The sequence below is a fragment of the Gymnogyps californianus genome, chromosome 3 (assembly GCF_018139145.2).
Source record: "Gymnogyps californianus isolate 813 chromosome 3, ASM1813914v2, whole genome shotgun sequence".
NCBI lineage: Eukaryota > Metazoa > Chordata > Aves > Accipitriformes > Cathartidae > Gymnogyps > Gymnogyps californianus.
The window spans coordinates 81,678,078-81,697,297 of NC_059473.1; the positions used below are offsets into that span (position 1 = coordinate 81,678,078).

A 19,220-nucleotide genomic window follows, 5' to 3' on the forward strand; every position below is an offset into this window, starting at 1 on the left:
AGGGATAGCAATCTTACAAAGCAGCTAGGAAGGTTGTAATTTGCATACATCAGTGAGACCTTTATGATGATGGGAGAATGAAGAATTAGTCTCTCGTAGGGGGTAGGAGAACATATGGAAGAGGGAGCTGGACATGCTTGTAAAAAAAGTGAAGGGAAGGGGAATGCAGAGGGCAGTATAAAAGGAGTGCCTCCTGAATAGGATTAATTACATGTTATTCACTATATCTCTGATAACGTACGGGGGCGGGGGGGGGTGGTCTGTAGGCTGAAACTATACAGCTGTATGAGTCTGACTTAATTGATCTGAAAGAACTCCTCCTCCTCCCCAAATTAATACGTTTCTAAAAAGTAATCTTGGACTAGATCTCTGAAGTGCAAAGGTTCTGTAGATACCTGTTTTACCAATATATAACGTACAAAAGGTAGTGACCTTAAAACCCTCTGTAAGCCTTCTTCAAATAAATTCCAACTTTTCAAGTCAGTTGTTGTTTCTGGGGTATATAATTGAAGCATCGTAATCATGATTTATATAAAAACATGAAACTTATAGTACATGGCATGCTTTAACATCTGGAAAAATATTTTACTTGTATTAGTATGATCTCAAGTCGCATGTGGATCATAATATAATATTACATATTGGAAGGCTTTCTACGTTTGAAGCGTGTGCAAAAAAGATTTATTATTATTCTGAATTCATAGTTTTCAGGAAAATGGGTAAAAAGCATACACTTTTGCATATTATTATCTATAAATATGTCATATAAACTGTAGTCCTAAACAGCTGTAATTAGGCACCATTCTAATAATTTTAATAGATCTATGCATTTAAACTTGTATTTCTAACCGAAGTCCAGTCCTAGACAACAGAACTTACATTAGCGTGCAGCAAAGACAAGAGTGGGGATATTTTGATTATTTGATATTGGAATGCTATACACAATAAATTCAGGTACAAAAATAGGTACAAAACCCAACCAGCCTTAACTCTGCTTTTTGATGTAACTGTGCAATAACAGTTTGAAGTATTTTAGTCTTACACAGTTTCTTTCTTTTAAATACCTGTTTCCTTCCTCAAAGCGTCACTGCAGAATAAGACTTGTATTTGTTTGGCTGAGAATGTGTTGGATTTACATTACATAAACTTTCAAGTCTAAGGTGAATGTCATTCTGCATAGAGGGCTGTATACGTTAGTGTACCAACCTTCAATTTCCCTCATGAAGGTGCTCAAGAAAGTGTCATAGTCTGTGAAGCACTGATACAAAAAAATAAACTTAATCTTTTAAAAGTGGATAAATTTGAGCCATGTAACTCACCCTGAGTACTCCTGAAGTTTCAGCCCCCCTCCACCAAGTCATTACCACCAATGGCATCACTGTAGGCAGTCGGCTTTTAGCTGAGTAATCACAGAGGTAATTCTCAGCTGGAACGGCACTTCTTACGTTACCTTAGTCTCCTTAGCTAGCCTCTCTATCCAGAGCAGTTATCATTGTTCATTTAGCTTCATTGCCACTTTCCTTAAATATGATTTAGCCACAAAATATTGTCATTTGTGTTTACAATTACATTTATATTTACAGTATTTAAGTAGAAATGCTTAGTATATTCAGAGTTGTATGACAGGTGACTTCAAACAGAAGAAGAAATTATTCCAAGCAGTATGCAGTCTCTGTTAATAAGATGCAAGCTGTTTCATTTTAACACTTCAATAACTTATCTTAAAGGAAAAAGCTGTTTAAGTCATTGGAGTAGATCAGAAATTCTGCTAGTTGTGCAGTCTCTGTTCCCCTGCCACCTACCCAGTCGTACAAGAGTGATCCAGAATATCCGGCTTTCAAATGAAGGATGTGAAAATAATACCAAAAACAGTGTTAAAACTTTGCAAAAAGTTTCTAAAATAAAAGATTTTGCAATCAGGATATTTCAGTTGCTAGACAATCTCCTGAATGGGTGGGGGGTGAGTGGGGTGGATATGTTCATTATGGAACAATTCAGTATTTTGAGCACATACTCGGAGTGCTTAAAAACACCAGAGAAAAGCAATGGTTTGCTATCAGTGAGTGTGCCACACACTCACCTCTCCCACATCCTGCCTCCACCTTTGCTTCCCCTCAAGCTAGGGAATTATAAACCATAATTTAAATTCCAAGCATCGGTAGTAACTTTGGCTAAAAAGAGACAGACTGTTAAATTTCAGCTTCATTTTAGACCAGAAAGGTACAATTTGATCAGTTTAAATAATTCAGTACTTAAGGATAACCAACACTGCTCCTGAAAATAAGATGATGGAAACCTGATAATAGATGCTGAGGGTTTCATATTAATGCACTCCTGGAATGAAGAAAGAAATACCAAGATTTTAATCCAAACACTTTGACATTCAATTCTGAATATCATCAAAATGAAGATTTTTGCCATACCTGACAGGTACACCTACATCAATCAGTTATTGAGCATCAGCATTTTTGCCCTACCCCTGCCACGGTTTATAGCTTGTTGCTTCCTGTGTTGGTACAAACCAAGCTATTTTTGATAATAACATAAAAAATGTTAAAGGATGTGTCACTAATTGCTATTATTACTTTGTGGTTGTCCAAGTATGACACTTTAAAGGCTTAAAAGCTAACGCCTGATTCTTTCATTAAAACCCGTCTCAGTATAGGCCTCTGCTTTTATTCTCCTAAGTGCAGGAAGAGGCCCAAATAAGATGAAGGTAAACATATTTTTCATTATAACAAGCAATATTTCCCTTGACTCCATCTGTTTACCCCATCTTTTCTACTTTAGATTAAAAAGTGGTGGGCTTAGGGCTGTTTTTTTTAACTTGTTGGTTTACCAAAAAATATTTGTATGTTTTTTCTGTAAGTAAAAGCATCTTTATAACAGTTTTGTTGTTTCATTTCTTGCACTCACTGTCCTCTTCCCTTAATTTTTTCTCTATGATGAAATTATCCTGTGTCGGCATGAAATTCTGAGGCTAGAAAGGCAGATAACCAGTTTGTGCCATTTCTCAGTTTAGAATAATATTCTTAATCTGTTCCAATCTTATCAACTATAAGGTATTTAGAAATTACTTACTTTGCCAAATAAGAGTTAAAGTTAAGAAGCCACAAATTTCTAGAAAATAATACTGGTTTGTACTTAAAAACAACAACAACAAAGCAAACAAGTAGCAACTGGAGAAACTAGAGAGACTAAATGTTATTCATCAGATAATATAAATATTAAATCCTTATTTTTCCTTTTGGCTTTTATATTATTTTCTGTATTTAGTTGCTACATTTTGTATAGCTAATTTGGAGATAGGGGAATGGCTCAGTTTGTTACCTTGAGTATTTATAGGAATTTCAATAACCATTTAAGTATCAAACATCTGTGTGTTTTACACTTAGCAGAAAATGAAACGTGTGCGGGTTTCCAAGGCAGCAGATGAAACAAGCCAACTTTACCATTGTTCTGACTTTTTCACAATGTCACTGTCTTGGATTTCACATCCAGATAGAGATGCTGTGAATAAATTCTATGGGTGAAGAAGCAGAAAATAAGGAGGAAAAGAGGATTTGCCATGTGGATTCATTATAACAATGTGGAACACAGAGTCTCACACACACAGGCTTTCCTTACTCCCTACGGGATATCTATCTGTAGGCCTCTATCAATTTCTAGGAGATTTTCTATGTGAAAGGATCCTCCAGTTAATTTCAGTGTATAGCTTGTTTTAGATTTATCTTTCTCTTACATCTTCTCTCTTCCTTTCCCCTTTTCAAACCTCTGTTAAAAGGGGTGGGGGTAGGGGAATAGATTTTTTTTTTTTTTTTTAAAAAAGGAAGAAAACAATGAAAACAGTGTTATGCATGTATCCTCAGAAGCATTTTGTGAAAATACCACTGCTTCATGCTGACTAAAAATACAACTTACTGTGTTCTTCTTGCTGCTCATGGAAGAGACAGGATATCTATGCACCCATTATTCTTCACGTATATACAGCAGTCTCGTCACTGAGGAACACGATGTTTCAGGCTATGTCAGAATAGCAGAAAGGAAAGAACAAGAATCAGGTAGTGGAGAATAGGAGAGAGATACCATACTGTCTCAGTAACACGCTCAGAGACACAGACTGTACTGTGTGTGTAGGCTTCAATACATTTTCAAATGTGGAAGCGGGTAAAGAGCGACTCGCCCTGTACATTTAAAAGACGGACTTCACTCTGATACAAGCTGAGAACAATTCCCTCTTTATCTGACTAAAAATCTTGTGAACCAACACATAAATCTACAGGCCATGAAGCTGCTCCTTTCAAATGTAATTTCTAACATAATTTTATTTTCCATTTGGTAAAAATAATCATACCTGGAAATCACCTTGGCAAGCCAAGTGAAAAGACAGAAAAAGGAAACCATTAATGTTGTGCTGTGAGGTACTATTTCTAGGGTCACTAGGAATGTCATTAGAGTGTTTCAGCGTGCTATGGCTCTTCCTTCAAAAAAGACAAGTTAAATGTTAAATCTAGATCTTTATTAGCTGAAAGGCACTTTATCCACAATTCATGAGAAATGAGACAACATTTGTGTAATACGGGGTAACACTTTAAATATTTTTCTAAGTGTCACTGATCTTATCACCCCGATCTGGAATAAAACCTGTTGAAATTGCATTGTAAACTGCTAAAATAAACTGTGTGACTGGCCAGGACTGCAACTAACTTGTGTCTTTAAACTCAGTATTTCTCCAGAATCAGTGTAATTTAATTGAAATAGCTCTGCGTGTGTAAACAACTCCTTTGTTTAAAGAAGATTTCACTGTTTAGTTTGCCTTAAGTAAATGCTGCCTTTTGTTTGTCTGTAAAACATTTGATTAAATGTAAAGACTTACATAGACAGCTTCTCCTCATTACACTAGTGGCTGGAAAATAAGTTAAAATGATGCAGGTATCTGCTGTCTAAGGAAGTATCAAACAATATCATTTGTCTTTAAAAGAAAAACCCATGGAAACATCTTAAGCCTAGTCCTAAAATCGAACTACAACTCTCCTAAAACCAAGAAGATGGTATTTAAAGAAGTGTTGAAACTGTTCAATATACCAGACTCTTTTCTTGCTTTCTTAAAAAACATTTTCTAGTATTTTAATCAAACTCCAAATTTCCTACATGGCAAACCACTTTTAAATACATGACTTTCTACTGAATTAGAGTGTTGTAATATGAGGACCCACACTTTATTGTGATCGTAATGATATTGAACAACAAAACAAGCAAGACAACTAACATATTATAGCATAATTTTCTTCACCAGCTGAAGTGCTTCTATAAATCATAATAATTGTTTTAATGTACTCTAGACAGGGTGAAAAGTATACTCTATATTCAAATAACTGCATTTACTATATAAAAAAAAAAATGTTGAAACCAAAAGCTCATGTTTGGTCCTTTCTCCTTTGGAAGAACTCTTAAATTCTCTTTCAGACTAACCACACAGAATTTAAGTCCAGTCAGGAAAAAAGCAAGCATAACAATTTTTTCATGTCAATGGGGCCACTCGCAATGCACAATCCGTACTGAATTTTGCAGATCTAGATCTTTATGCTAGTGATACTTATAGTATAGCTTTTACTTGTATAGTCGAAAACATAGTAAGTAGAAATGGAACAGAAACTCTCAAGACATAGAAGGCAGGATGATCATTAACACTTTAAAGTGTGATGTGTAGCTGGAGAGGGGTTTTTTGTTTGCTTGGGTTTTTTATGTACTTTGGGAAAGCTTTTCAGATTCAGGATAGAGATGCCAAAGGAGAGACAGCGAAGACAGTCAACTGTTTACAATGCAAAGGGTGAAATCCTTGTTATTTCTGACTGCTCTTACTCACCCTAGCTAAACTGTTAGCTATTTTGTAATCTTTCTTCAAGATTTCAAGTTAGGTGTCAGTGTTGAACAAAACCTCAAAAATGCTCATTAAGCTAAATTTTAGTGGTTTTATCTAGTCCAATTGAAGAGATTTTTTAAGTCCTTAGGTTAAAATGGGAATAATAACTGCTACAGGTAAGTGACATTAGTATTAATTTTTGAACAAAAGTAAGTATGTTGTTGTTGTTGTTCTTAAATAGTTCAAGAATTTTTTAATAATTACGCAATTCTGGCAAAGCTCTAATGTCAAAATATAAGCCAATACTGCAGTTAATTGTAACTTCTTCCTTTACAATAAACTTTGAGATTTATTCCTTTCATTCTGAGTTGGATTATGTAAAAGAGAGGTTATTTGTAAGGAGAAGACCCCACCTTCTGCTCTCACCCCCAAAAACACGGTGTAAATTACCTTTTCAAGGGTGAGGTGATGATGATGATGATACAGGATTTAATCCATCTTTTTTCAAGGTTAATTTAAAAGGTGCCTACTGCCATCAGTAGAGGTTGAAGTGAATTCCTGTGTTGAAGGCCTAGAAATTCCTGTACGTTAAACATTAAATAAATGCTCTTACTTGTATGAACCAGGTACACAATTATACTTGCATTCTTTTTTTTTTATATATGTCTCCTTTGATTAGGCAATGCTGGATGTTGCAGCACATCATGGCTGGCTGGTGACTGCTCTGAATATAACCAGTCTGGTGCAGATGGTGGTTCAGGGTAGATGGATACATGACTCTTCCCTGCTTACTTTGCCCAATATAGAGCTACACCACCTTTACCTTTTTCGGTATGTAAGTCTTCTAGGCATTTGCAGGTTTGCAATTTCATTCCACTTCTGACTGCTGATTGTGTTTGAATTGTCATTGTTGTGCCCAAGAATGTTCATTAATGCACCAGAAGCAGAACTCATTCTTTCACAGTGATGCTTTCCCAAATGGAGTTTCTGTTTCTGTTTTCAATATTCATTGATTAATTAACCCCCACAGATTATTTTGAGAACCATGATTCCAGACAAATTAACAAGAGATCACTGGAAGGGTTCCAAGTCCTAAGAAATCTAACTCTGTATAGTAATTATCTCTCTATTTTAATCCATTACAGAAATACATTAGTATCGGTCTTAATATCATAGATAATGCTAAGCTCTATAGATGCCTAGATGATGCAGTACTTAATGCTACCCAAAAATAAATGACCAGCATTTAATAACAGAAACCAGAATCAAGTTTTACCACCAAAACAACTGAAAACAAATGTTTGCTTTCCCTCCCTGGGCATATGTTTTGCTGTCTGTGTCAGGAAGTGGAGCCAAGGCAAAAGGAAGAGTGTGCATGGTGGTTACCAAGGACCTATCGAGTGTCTTCCCGAACTAATGGCTGCCTGCGAGGGAAAAGAGAATGTTTTTGCTTCCATTGTGGACAGTGAATTGCAAACAGCACACATTTCACAGGTAATACTTTCTATCCGTGGTCATTATCAATGTGATTGGAAAGGAAGAGTAGTTGGGAAAAGAAATACTCCCTTCACTTCCCTTCAGCAAATATCATGTGATGTTCTGTATAAAGTGCAACACATTCATTGCTCTAATTTCAAGGTACTGCTAGCTTTACAAAGGTTCTTCTCTGCCTGTTTTCTTAATATTATTTTCACTTATTCCCTGCTAAACAGTAACAGAGTCTGGTTTATGGCTGATATTACCACATCTCTTTCCTCTAAAGATGCTTCTCTAGGTCATTCAATCTGCTAAGTGTTATCCACCTTTTCATAGCCAGCTATGCACTAGGAATACATGCATTGCAAATGTCATCGTAGCTAGTTTCTGAAGTGGTCTGTCAAAGACCATTTTTTCTGAGAATACCCTTAGTAAAAGATCCAGCAGTCATTTTCTATTTGAAACAGAAAAAGCAGATGAAAATTTCACACTTCACAGGCGGAAGAAAAAAATACTATTCCAAAATGTTGAGGCTGCTAGAGTCTTATTTCCAGTTTGATTTTCAAGCTGTTCCCAGCAAAGGACAGCTGTATTCCATAGTATTCATCACATGCTAAGCCTATTGATTTCAAATAAATGTACGAAAGATGAAAACTTCAAAAGCTATACTTCAAATGTTTTTTATTTGAATATATAAAAGGACAGCAATATGTCCTGTGTTTGACTGTTCAGCTTCAGTTAAACCTTTTACTGGTATGCAAACAAGAAGAAAAGTACTTAAATGTCTATAACAGACATCTGCATTTGTAACTAAATTAACATCAAAATTTTGAATTAAGAAAATGTATTGACATCAAAACAAGGCTTCCTTTACCAACAGATTTCTAACATAATACACATTGATTTCAGTCCAACTTTTAGATGTGATAAAAAATTAGAACATTGTTATAATTAGTTCAGGGAGAACTCAGAAGTAAACTTACTTAATTTATTTGCATAAATTGCCATTCTGTTATCTTTAAAAGCAAATGCAAATTGGCTCTGTCTGATATGATGATGGTTATTTGGCTCAAAAGTGCTTCAATTTGCGTAGCAATCTGGTGTCGTCTCTGCAGTGAGGCGATCCCAGGTAACATACAAATCCTGAATTATTCCAGAAATTAGTATGTTTAAAGCATCAATTTAAGTGCTAATTGCAGTAGTAATGAGAAAAAGCAGTACTACTGTGAGATTTGCATCTACTGCCCCATCAGTATGCCTGGAACGGCTGCTGACTGGCAGAGGATTTGGCTGCTAATTAAATAATTGTATGCATGGCAGTGTTCTCGTCTGATTCAATAGATGAAGATTAATCCTCAGATAAATATGTTTGGCTGGTATTGAAATGTCTTAGCAGTTTCTTCAAAAATAGCTTGTGTGTATGTGGTGTGTACGTTCACACTGCGAATGACTCTGTGTCTCTATATATGTATGTTTGTAAATACAGATGCATGTAAGATGGAAAAACATGATGTCTTAGCATGATATAAGGAGAAAGTTTCATTTCCGTGAGTTGGGAATGGCCATATTGGGTATAGCAAAGCCATGACTGTATTATGCAGGTCATTGCAAATGTGAAACCTTTATACCAATATTTTATATTCTTTGTGGCATTTTTTTCAGGAAAAAAGCTATTGTAATACCTTGCACAGAATTAAAATTCATATTGAGACTGCCTGTTGAGTCTCTTCATATGTAAAGTCTTTCAGTGCACACTTAGACAGTGGCCAACCAAGAGAAAAATTCTTCAATAAAGAATGCATATTTATGATATATTTTCTGTAAAGAAAGAATGTAAGATTACAGAGTTTAAGCCTAGCATTCTGGCACCAGACCTGAACAAAGTCAAATAAAGTGGTAAGTACACCACTAAATTGCCAAAAACATTATTTTCCTAACAAACCTTTCACTTCTCACTCACATTATATTGAACCTATATCTTAAACCTGTTTCTAGCATGAAACTGGTAAAAACAGCTTGAGCTTTACATAAATTTGAGGCAGACAGGAAAAGGAAGACATTTCACATTTGGAAAGAAGAAAATGTCTTTTAAGCAGATTGGTAATTAATTTTTAAATAGCAGCTCTTGAAGCTGCTCATGGATTTGGAATATTAGGCTAAGTCCTGGGGAGACAGATTATTGGCAAAAATGCTAATGATGTTATCAAAGGTTCATGAAGAATTTCTCATGTGATTGTGATTTGAATCTATGGGTTTGGTAGGTAAATATATATAGAGTATATATGTACATGCACACATTGGGCATGGTGATATATTTAAAAGGAGATAATATGTGCTTTTGCCATCCTATACAGCAAAAAAAACAGTAAATTGTGAAGAAATACCTAAGTGACGTGGGAGCCTGAGTTTAATTTTCCAAAAGTTAGTTATAATCCTAAGCCTCATTGAAAGTCAGCAGGGCTTTAAAAGCTGACAGCCTAAATTCAAAAACTATTTAGACTGTAACTCTGATCTTTGGGCTAAGCTCCATGTTTGTTTCAGTGATTCATTCTGAATCATATTTCTTCTTTTTCAGTTTCTAAGTCACTTAGGCATTAGGCACCTTTTAAAATACTAAGCTGATATTTATAGTATTGAAAAAGAAAAAAGAAACCTCAAGATTGAAAAAAATATTATCCCTGCTGTACTATTAGCTGCTTTTACTCTGGAAGTATCTGTGTTCCTATAATCTTCTTTTTCATTTTCAGCTGCTACTACTTGACATTTTTCCTCAGTAAGAAAAGCATTTCTTCATTTTCTCCACGTTGCATGGATGATAAAAAGGCAGCCTGCTGTGCATACTGTATCAATGATCAAGCAGTACTAACTTTGCCTTTAATTTTCAAATGCACGAGGCCTGGAGAATGACATATTACAACTACTTTCTTATCTAATTAGAAAGTTACTCAGAGTTACTTTGGATTGTGTGCACTGTAAAAGCTACATGAGGACATGACAGCCTTTGACAAATAGAATAGGTTGGGGTTGTACAGTATAAACCAGACCAAATCATAGTCTTCAACAGCGCGACAGGTAACACCACTAAAGGAGTTAATACATTATGATCTCCGCTGAAATTAAACTTTGTTCTAACATAATTGTAACAGGTCTTGTCTTCTGAGATAGTACACATGAAAGTTTTCCAGGTAAAAGATATCTAAAGTATAACCAAAGGGGTGATCACCGGGTTGGTATATATTAGGGTGCCTCTACTGAACACAGCAGAAGTATACTGCTTTGTTTCATGGAGTGTCTCACACAGTAGGTCTGCACAGTTCCTACAGTAAGCTTCATCTTAAGAACCTTTACATTAAACATAAAATCATTTGCCAGTTAAGGTGTTACTACTCAAGTTGTCTCATCCAGTGTGATCTGCTGGAGGTGATTTTAGTAATGTCTTGTGTGTTAAACGTAGCAAAATCCTGGCAACAACTAATTAATTAAGAATGCCTGTGGTGTTTTTTCTCCTTCTTCAAGGTGCTGCCTTTTTTTCCCCCTTTTCCCTTTCAGAGTTGGCACAAAGAGGGATATCTTTTCCCTTAACATTCTAGCTGTTTATTTCTGTTATAATTTTCCTGTCCTTTCTTAGCTAAGGCACTATTAAGAACATCAGTCCAATTCATCGGTGTCCCCTGCTTTTACACTGCAGTGCCTGAGCGCTCACAGCTGGCCCTCCCCACCTTCTCCATTGAACAGACACAGCTGTTCATGCAGCACACAGAAGAGGGAAGAGAGAGAGAGATTAGTTTTAGCCTAAATCAGTTTTCTCATTTAGTTCAGCCAGGCTCTTGTAATGCAGCCATTTTAATCCAACATAAGTCTGGGCTGCAGCCGAAATGGGCAGTGCTGCCCTCCCCATGCCATTTTCACCTCTCCTGACCCAGCTGACTGCACAGCTGCACAAACGCTGTGGCTGGTTCGGGCGAGGAGGTGGGAACGAGCATCTCCGGACAAGGGGAGGAGGGATCTTATCAACCCTCTTGCTAACAGTCAGAATGGCCTGTAGCCAAGAGGCTACGTGAATGCTTGTGCCAGCAGGGGAGGAGGCTGGACCACTTCTTTCAGTGGCACTGAAGGTTCATGCTTATTCAGAGTACTCACAGGATTAGAGAATATGCTTCCACAGTCAGCTTTAAGCTGATCTAAGTTCACGCTGTCACCAAAATGATTAGCAAGCTGATCCATCTAGCTGCACAATCACAGCATGGTAGTGCCAACGTATCGGGGAAGGAGAGGGGGACAGCTAGCTGGTGGGGAGGATGTTGGAGAGAGGGACGGCACCACCTTTTGCTACGGCAGTGCGATCTTAGCTCTGCTTACCCTGGCTGCCGCATCCCTAACTATGTATTAACATACACCATTACTGTCAGTATGAATCATGGCAGTGATGTCTCCAAAAAGCAAACTGAGCTTTTATTAGGGCTCTAGATCTTCCAGCACAGAAAAAGTAATCAGAGACACATCAAGCACAATCTAAATGAAAACAGATTTTGTTGAAACACAAGGTGGTCAAACCAATACACGAAAAATAAAATATACTTTAGTCTTTTTCCAGAAAAAACATTTCTGTTCCCTGCCAGTATTGCCCATGCGACTATGCCTACCCTCTTCGTTCCCACAGGTTCCCGTTTGGACATCTGCTGGCTCTTCACCAAGACCAATATTCTTCTTTCCTTCCTCTCCTTCCCAGCCTCTAGCTTTTCATATGTGTTGTTTGAAAACATGGGTGAAGTGCTGATTCCTGTTTTGTTTTGGGAGTGGAGGGGAAGGAGGGCAGGGCAGAGGGTGGTTCTTGGTCCTTTGTTTTTTTCCCTCCAGTGCCAGCCTCATCCATCTTTCTCAGCCATAGTGAGGCCACAAATCACTGCCTCCCTTCCACAGCCCATTTTTCCATTTCTTCTTCCTAACAAATTTCATTGAGTGGACATCCTGATTTTCTTTTTACTAAATGAAAGCCTGCATTACTCCCCTCCATTTTTGTCACAGCTTCTCAGAGCTGCTTTTCCTTGTCTGATAGAGACCAAAATGAGAGACACATAGGGCTGCATTTTCAGGATGCCTCTTTAAGGTTGAAGAGAGTGTCATGTTCGGCTACACAAATTGTATGCCTCTAACAACAGTTCTCTGTACAAGGATGAGAGAAAGTTGAGGGCCTGCTGCAGTTCATGAGAAACCACAGAGACTTAAGATTCCTCAGGAGGACTGTAAGAAGGAGGATTCGTACAGATCGATGCAAGAAAACCTTAAGAAAAAAACTACGGATAACTTTGGATATGCAGTTGAACTTTTGGTTAATTATCTGAACTGATCCTCTGAACTCTCTGAGGTTTGCCCACTGCTAATTAGCACTGCAGTGACTTGTTCTTCATGGATTATGCTAAGGAAGTTTAATTTAAAACTTAATTATACTAGTTTTTAAGTGGCTTATGGGGGAAAAATACTTTAATTGGGAGTGGTAAGGAATTTTTCCTGTGTTCAGACATCAGTAATCTTAGTGAGGCATCTGTAACGTGCTTGAGGAGTTTCACGTTTGTTTTATTTGCTTAGAAGAAAGTAGAGGAAGAGGTTAATGAAAAGTATTTTATGCTTATGACTACGAGTCGTACAATTATATATGCTAATCTAATACATAATAACATATTATTAATATAGAATAAATATATAGACTGCACATTGAATTGTTAGTTACAGTGAAAATGATTGTATAGATTGTCTTGTAATCCAGAGGGAACTGGTTTTTTCTACAGGCTTGGAATTTCTTGTGCCGTTTGCCAATTCTAAACGTCAGCCTGAGCATTAAGGGCTGCTGGGATGACCCAGTTCAGCCACAGAACGAAGTGCCTGTTCCTTCTTTGACAACAGACGCGCGAGATGACAAAAGATGGATCAAATTACATGCTGATCAAGAGTACGTCCTCCAAATCAATCTGCAGAGAACCCAGATGGGGTATCAGGTAGATTAATTTATCATTTCCTTCCCGAGTGCACAAGTTTCCAATAATCCATTTACATTATCAATAATGCTTTATACAGCATAACAGGTTTTTTTATGGTTTAAGTATTATAATTATAAACACTTTCAAAGCCTTTTCTGTGTTAGTAATTGTCTTGGTTTCGGCTGGGATCGAGTTAATTCTCTTCCTAGTAGCTGGTACAGTGCTGTGTTTTGGATTTAGTGTGAGAATGATGTTGATAACACGCTGATGTTTTAGTTGTTGCTAAGTAGCGCTTATCTTAAGGATTTTCAGTTTCCCATGCTCTGCCAGCAAGCAGGTGTGCAAGAAGCTGGGAGGGAGCATAGCCAGGACAGCTGACCCGAACTAGCCAAAGGGATATTCCATACCATAGAACGTCATGCCCGGTATATATAGTGGGGGGAGTTGGCCGGGAGGGGTGGATCGCTGCTCGGGCATCGGTCAGCGGGCGGTGAGCAATTGCATTGTGTATCACTTGTCTTTTCTTGGGTTTTATTTCTTTTTTGTTGTTGTTATATGCCTTTTCATTACAATTATTATTAGTAGTAGTTAGTATTATATTTTATTTCACTTTAGTTATTAAACTGTTCTTATCTCAACCCAGAAGTTTTACCTTTTTTCCCGATCCTCCTCCCCACCCCACTGGGAGGGGGGAGGGGGAAGCAGCTGTGTGGTGCTTAGTTGCTGGCTGGGGTTAAACCACGACAGGAATGAAGCAAATGGTTTTTCAGGTTGCAATAGGGTAGTAAATAGACTCTTAAGGTAAAATCCTAGACCAATTCAAGTCAATGAAAAAATTCTGTCATTATTTTTTACAAACCAGAAACTCATAAAGTTCATTTGTTTGGGCACTATAAGCAGTGGCAGTAGAGATGATAACTTCACAGGCAGTATTTAAGTACTCGCCAGCCCCAAACTCCTACCACTCATGCTCTTGCATATCCTGCTTCCCCAAACCCGTTTATAAGCTTCCCTATTATATTCCCGTGTACCTCCAGACTGCATACCAGCCCCATACCTATAAATACGCATCTACTCGTAACACATCCTCAGGTCTTTACTGAGGATATTTTCCTCATATTTTACGTGTGAAGCTTTTTTGAACAGCTCCTAGAACAACTTCTACATACAATTCTTTTCCACACCTAAATTTCAGTCCCACCCCTTTGCCCAGTTAAACCACATCCCGTTTCCTCTTGGGCTGGTCACCGCACTGGGCCCTCAGCAAGTCTTCGTGTGCCAAGCCAGAAACACCAGCAGCGGCACAGGTTTCCAGCTGCTCTGCCCGTCGCAGCAGTAACTCCTTGTACCTGTTTGTCAGCTCTTGGAAGAGTTAAGACCATGCCTCCTGCATGCAAATTAGGCACTGCTGACGATGTAGCTATCACTTACTTACAGATGTATTTTTTGTCATTTGCATACCATGAGCGGCATATGGACCACCATGATTATAATTTTGCTAATGAATTTCTCTAACATTTCAAACAACTAAGAATGATAATTACCAGCATTTTTGTTGAGATACAAAGAAGAGTTCAAGATACAAGCAGAGAACAGTTTTAGATGTTAGTTCTGAGACTCTTAAGACAGCTTCATTTTGATAAAAGTAATAATGAAGTGTTCTGTTGTAAATCCTGAAGTTAACTTACGTGAATTAAAGAATTGTATTTGAAAAGTATTCTTCTTTCCCAAAAGACTTCTTCTCCTGACTACAGCAGGTTCACTATAGCTTCCAGGGGAGACCGTCTCATCTGTAGGAAGGAAAAAGGGTCAAAGCTCCTCCATAAGTCATTCTGTTTGCTGTGCCAGTTGCTGACAGAGACTTTTCCTAACCAGAAGCCACGGAAAAGAAGGGAGCAGGAGCATTTCATGCAGTGATCACTATCTTATAAACCTCTCCTAGAATTTGATCCCTCTCTTGTAAGAAACAGCTGGATCACACTGTTTCTGAAGCTTCATTGCTATGGTGGTGCTTTTTCTTCTGTATAAATCTTCAGTAAAACCTTTCCATCTACAGAACACGAAATGAATGCTGATTGAGTGTGCATCATTATATCTTCAGCTTTCAGCAGTAAAGTCACTGTCTTAAAGAATCACTGAAATAATCTTTCCTTTTGCTATATCAACCTCAAATAAAGACTTCAAGTGCTGTTTTTGTCTTTATATTAATCTTGAACAATATTGTTTAGCTTTATTTAAAGACACTAGGTTTACAATTAACCCTTCTGCAGAGAATAGCATTTGGAATATATTAGATGAAATTACAAAAAGGGAACAGTATTTCCATTCAAGTTTTAATAGCTTACAAAATAAGTGGAATCGTATCTCGTATTCTGGGTTTTTCTCTGTGGACTGTGATTTTATGTTTTGTAAAAAACCTTCATGTGGAAAGAAATAACAAAAATATTTTAGTCTTGCCGAATTACAGTCTTATGTAATAATTCACGACAACGTGTTTTTGAGGTGTTTTTCATTCAAGGAAGAATGGCATTTTGGAAAGGTGATTTCTAGTGTTACTAAGTTGTTTCTTTTCCCCAACAGGGAAAGCAAGACAGTAAAGCAGTGGCTCCTCGATTCCCCAAAGTTAAAGATGAAGGATGGTTTTTGATATTGGGAGAAGTCGACAAAAAAGAACTCATCGCCCTGAAAAGAACTGGATATGTCAGAAACCGAAACACCGTTTCTGTTGCTTTTTATACTCCAGAAACTCCTGGAAAGTATGACAAATTTACAATTTAAGTTCTCTTAATGATTATCTTGTCCAAGTAGTCAAGACCTAATTTCCAAACTAACGATTCTGCTTTTTGCATTTTAGGTGTATCTACACTTTGTATCTCATGAGTGACAGTTACCTTGGCATGGACCAACAGTATGATATTTGCCTGAACATTATACCAGCCCGTACTTCAGCACAAGTCACAACAGAGGTGTCTGATGCTGTGAGTCACCCGGCTCCGAAGTAAGGTGATCTGAAAAGTCCGTTCAAAAGAACTGGTCTTGCAGCTAAGACATCTGGTCATTCTGGACATCCAAAAATGCGTTCGCCTTAGTGGAACCAACTTCAAACCTCAAGACAACTAGGAAATTGAAAGTGACTACTGTCTTGACTCTGGTAACACAGAGTTAGCCACAGTGGCCTTACTCCTTTATGAAGATTTGTCTTTTCTTGTTTCATCTTTCTTCTTTCGGAAGTCATATTGTTAACTGAATTTCGACACATCAAAATAAAAGACTAAAAGATATTGTAATTTGCGCAAATTTAGGGCTATAGTCTTCATTTTGAAAAGTGTTCCGTAGCCTATGTATTAATGTAGTTTAAAGAGTCAACTTTTTTAATTTAAAGGAAAAATACAAAATTTGATCTAAGAACTGCTGAAAATATTGATGGATGTGTTATATTTCATGTTTAATAAAAATATGTCCATAAGAATGTTTTGCATTAGATTTTTCAGTGTAAAATATCAGATATATAGTAACAAAATCCTCCTCTTACGCATATTACATTTTGAAGGCAATAATCTAAAGGAAAAATTTCACAAACTTGTATGAATTATATATGCAGTAAATCTGGTTATAAAGGCATGCTAAATAGTATAAAATATTTCCAGTATAGCAATGATGCAATTTATATAGATCATAATTAAATTTTACCCTTTACATGTATGTACATACATATATATATACACACACACCATACATATATATTATGTATTTACGATTTCTTTAGTGTTTTTTCCTGAATTTTGAAGGGCTAAGGCATATAAAATCGAGTGTCCTATTCTAGGGTTCAGTGCTAAAGTGGGCAACTACATTCTGTAAATAAGGGAGAGTGAAGCTCCAAAACCGGGGCTTACAACAGACGGCTTGATGAGCAAGGAAGAGTTCTGCCAGACGATAGGTCGTGTCTAAGAGATGCCCAGCTCGGGGACAGTACCATGGAGGCACTTCCACCTGCAAGACATAAATCTGAAGGCAGAAGGTAGCAGCATCTGTCTTCTGCACAATACAGCGATGAGACCGCTTACCTAGATCTACACATCCTGAGGTCAGTCCTCTTCTCAGCCTTAAGGGGATTCAAGGTGCTGAGCAGCAAGCACTGCAACAACATTGTGCATCTTCACTCAAATAGACTAGACCTTAAAATTTGAACTTGTTCAGCTTTGCATTTAGCAGATAAGCATTACCTCTCTGAGGGTTCATTTTGCTATCATTTCCATTGTGTTTCACCAGAGGAAAGAATACAGCAAAGCTGTTGCCTGGAAGCTTCCCAGAAAAAAAAAGTCACTGGTGGTGCTGCAACCCACATAGAATCACAGAACGGCTGAGGTTGGAAGGGACCTCTGGAGGTCATCTGGTCTAACCCCCCTCCTCAAGCAGGGCCACCTAGAGCTGGTTGCCCAGGACCATGTCCAGACTGCTTTTTAATACCTCCAAGGATGAAGACTCCACAACCTGTTGTGGAAAACCTGTGCCAGGACTTGGTCACCCTCACAGTAAAAAAGTGTTCCCTGCTGTTCAGAGGGAACCTCCTGTGCTTCCGTTTGTGCCCGTCACCTCTGGTCCTGCCACTGGGCACCACTGAAAAGAACCTGGCTCTGTCCTTGTTAACATCTTCTCTTCAGATATTTATACACATTGATAAGATCCCCCTGAGCCTTCTCTTCTCCAGGCTGAACAGTCCCAGCTCTCTCAGCCTTTCCTCATGTGAGAGATGCTCCAGTCCCTTCATCTTCTTTGTGGCCCTTCACTGGACCCTCTCCAGTATGTCCAGGTCTCTCCTGTACTGAGGAGCCCCAAACCGGACACAGTACTCCAGGTGTGGCATCACCAGTGCTGATCACCTCCCTCGACCTGCTGGCAACACTACACTGCAGCAAAGAGAAGGCTGGCTGATTTCAAAGGGTCGATAGTTAAACATTAATTTATTTCAGATATATATCATCTGGCACCTCTAAATTGTGAGAAAAGTTTTTAAAATAATCAATTCTGTAGTTGAGCGTTTTCGGAGATCTTCACATCACCTGATGTTAAAAAATTTTATATTTCATTATTATAGGTTGACTTTATTGCCTAAGAAAATGGGACAATAATAGAAGAAGTTGTCACTATATTTACAGCCTGCTAGATGATACAACTGCCGCCTTTGCCATTTAGACTGTATCAATACAGTATGGTGGTGTGTCACACAGCAAACAGATTTTTTTCAAATTGGTAGGCAAAAGTTTGGTTATACACACATTTGCTTAGTCCTACACCCATTTTTAAGAAGAGAATTGTTGTCTCTAATCTGCAAGTAAATTTTCACAGAAACGAAGGCCTTTCTTTGGGAGAATTCTTGGCTGAAGGAATATATTGTCCCTCAACAATTTTAATTAATTAGGAAAAAGAGCTATGCCACAGTCAAACAACATACCAACATAGTGACGCTAGCTCTTGTTGCTTTGTAAATGCACATCACGAAACAGTCTAACTGCAGAGTAGCAGACAATAGCTTCAGTATTCTGTATTAATCAATTAAAGAGTTTCTGTAATGTCATTTGTACTTTGCTTTTGAAATATTGTATTTAATTTCCGAGCATGTTAATTGTTTTTAGAAATAGTTTGGTGAAATTTCTAAATAACATATTTGAAACTTTTTTTTTTTACAAAAGTATTGGGTTCATGAAGACAAAGTCTGAAGTAATATAGAATGGATTTAAGCAAATTGATTAGAATGAGTATTTATCTGAAAAAGCCGAGAGAAGGAATTCTGATGCATTTGAAACAGCTGCTTAGAAGGAACAATCAATATGTTCAATCCAGTGATATCTAATGGTGGAAAGTGAGAATAGCTGTCTAACAAAAGTGTGAAAATTAAACATAGAATA

At 37.5% G+C, this 19,220-nt stretch overlaps 1 protein-coding gene across 1 annotated transcript in view; it reads left to right on the plus strand.

Annotated features, from left to right (window-relative positions):
* Positions 1-16,774, plus strand: part of ASCC3 (activating signal cointegrator 1 complex subunit 3) — a 273,183-nt gene extending 256,409 nt beyond the window's left edge. Inside the window, exons 37-41 of the mRNA XM_050893351.1 lie at positions 6,543-6,694; positions 7,207-7,357; positions 13,126-13,332; positions 15,895-16,070; positions 16,169-16,774. Of these exons, the coding sequence (XP_050749308.1) occupies positions 6,543-6,694; positions 7,207-7,357; positions 13,126-13,332; positions 15,895-16,070; positions 16,169-16,316 (834 nt within the window). The 3' untranslated portion in view covers positions 16,317-16,774. The remainder of the gene's footprint in view (positions 1-6,542; positions 6,695-7,206; positions 7,358-13,125; positions 13,333-15,894; positions 16,071-16,168) is intronic.
* Positions 16,775-19,220: the final 2,446 nt, after the last annotated feature.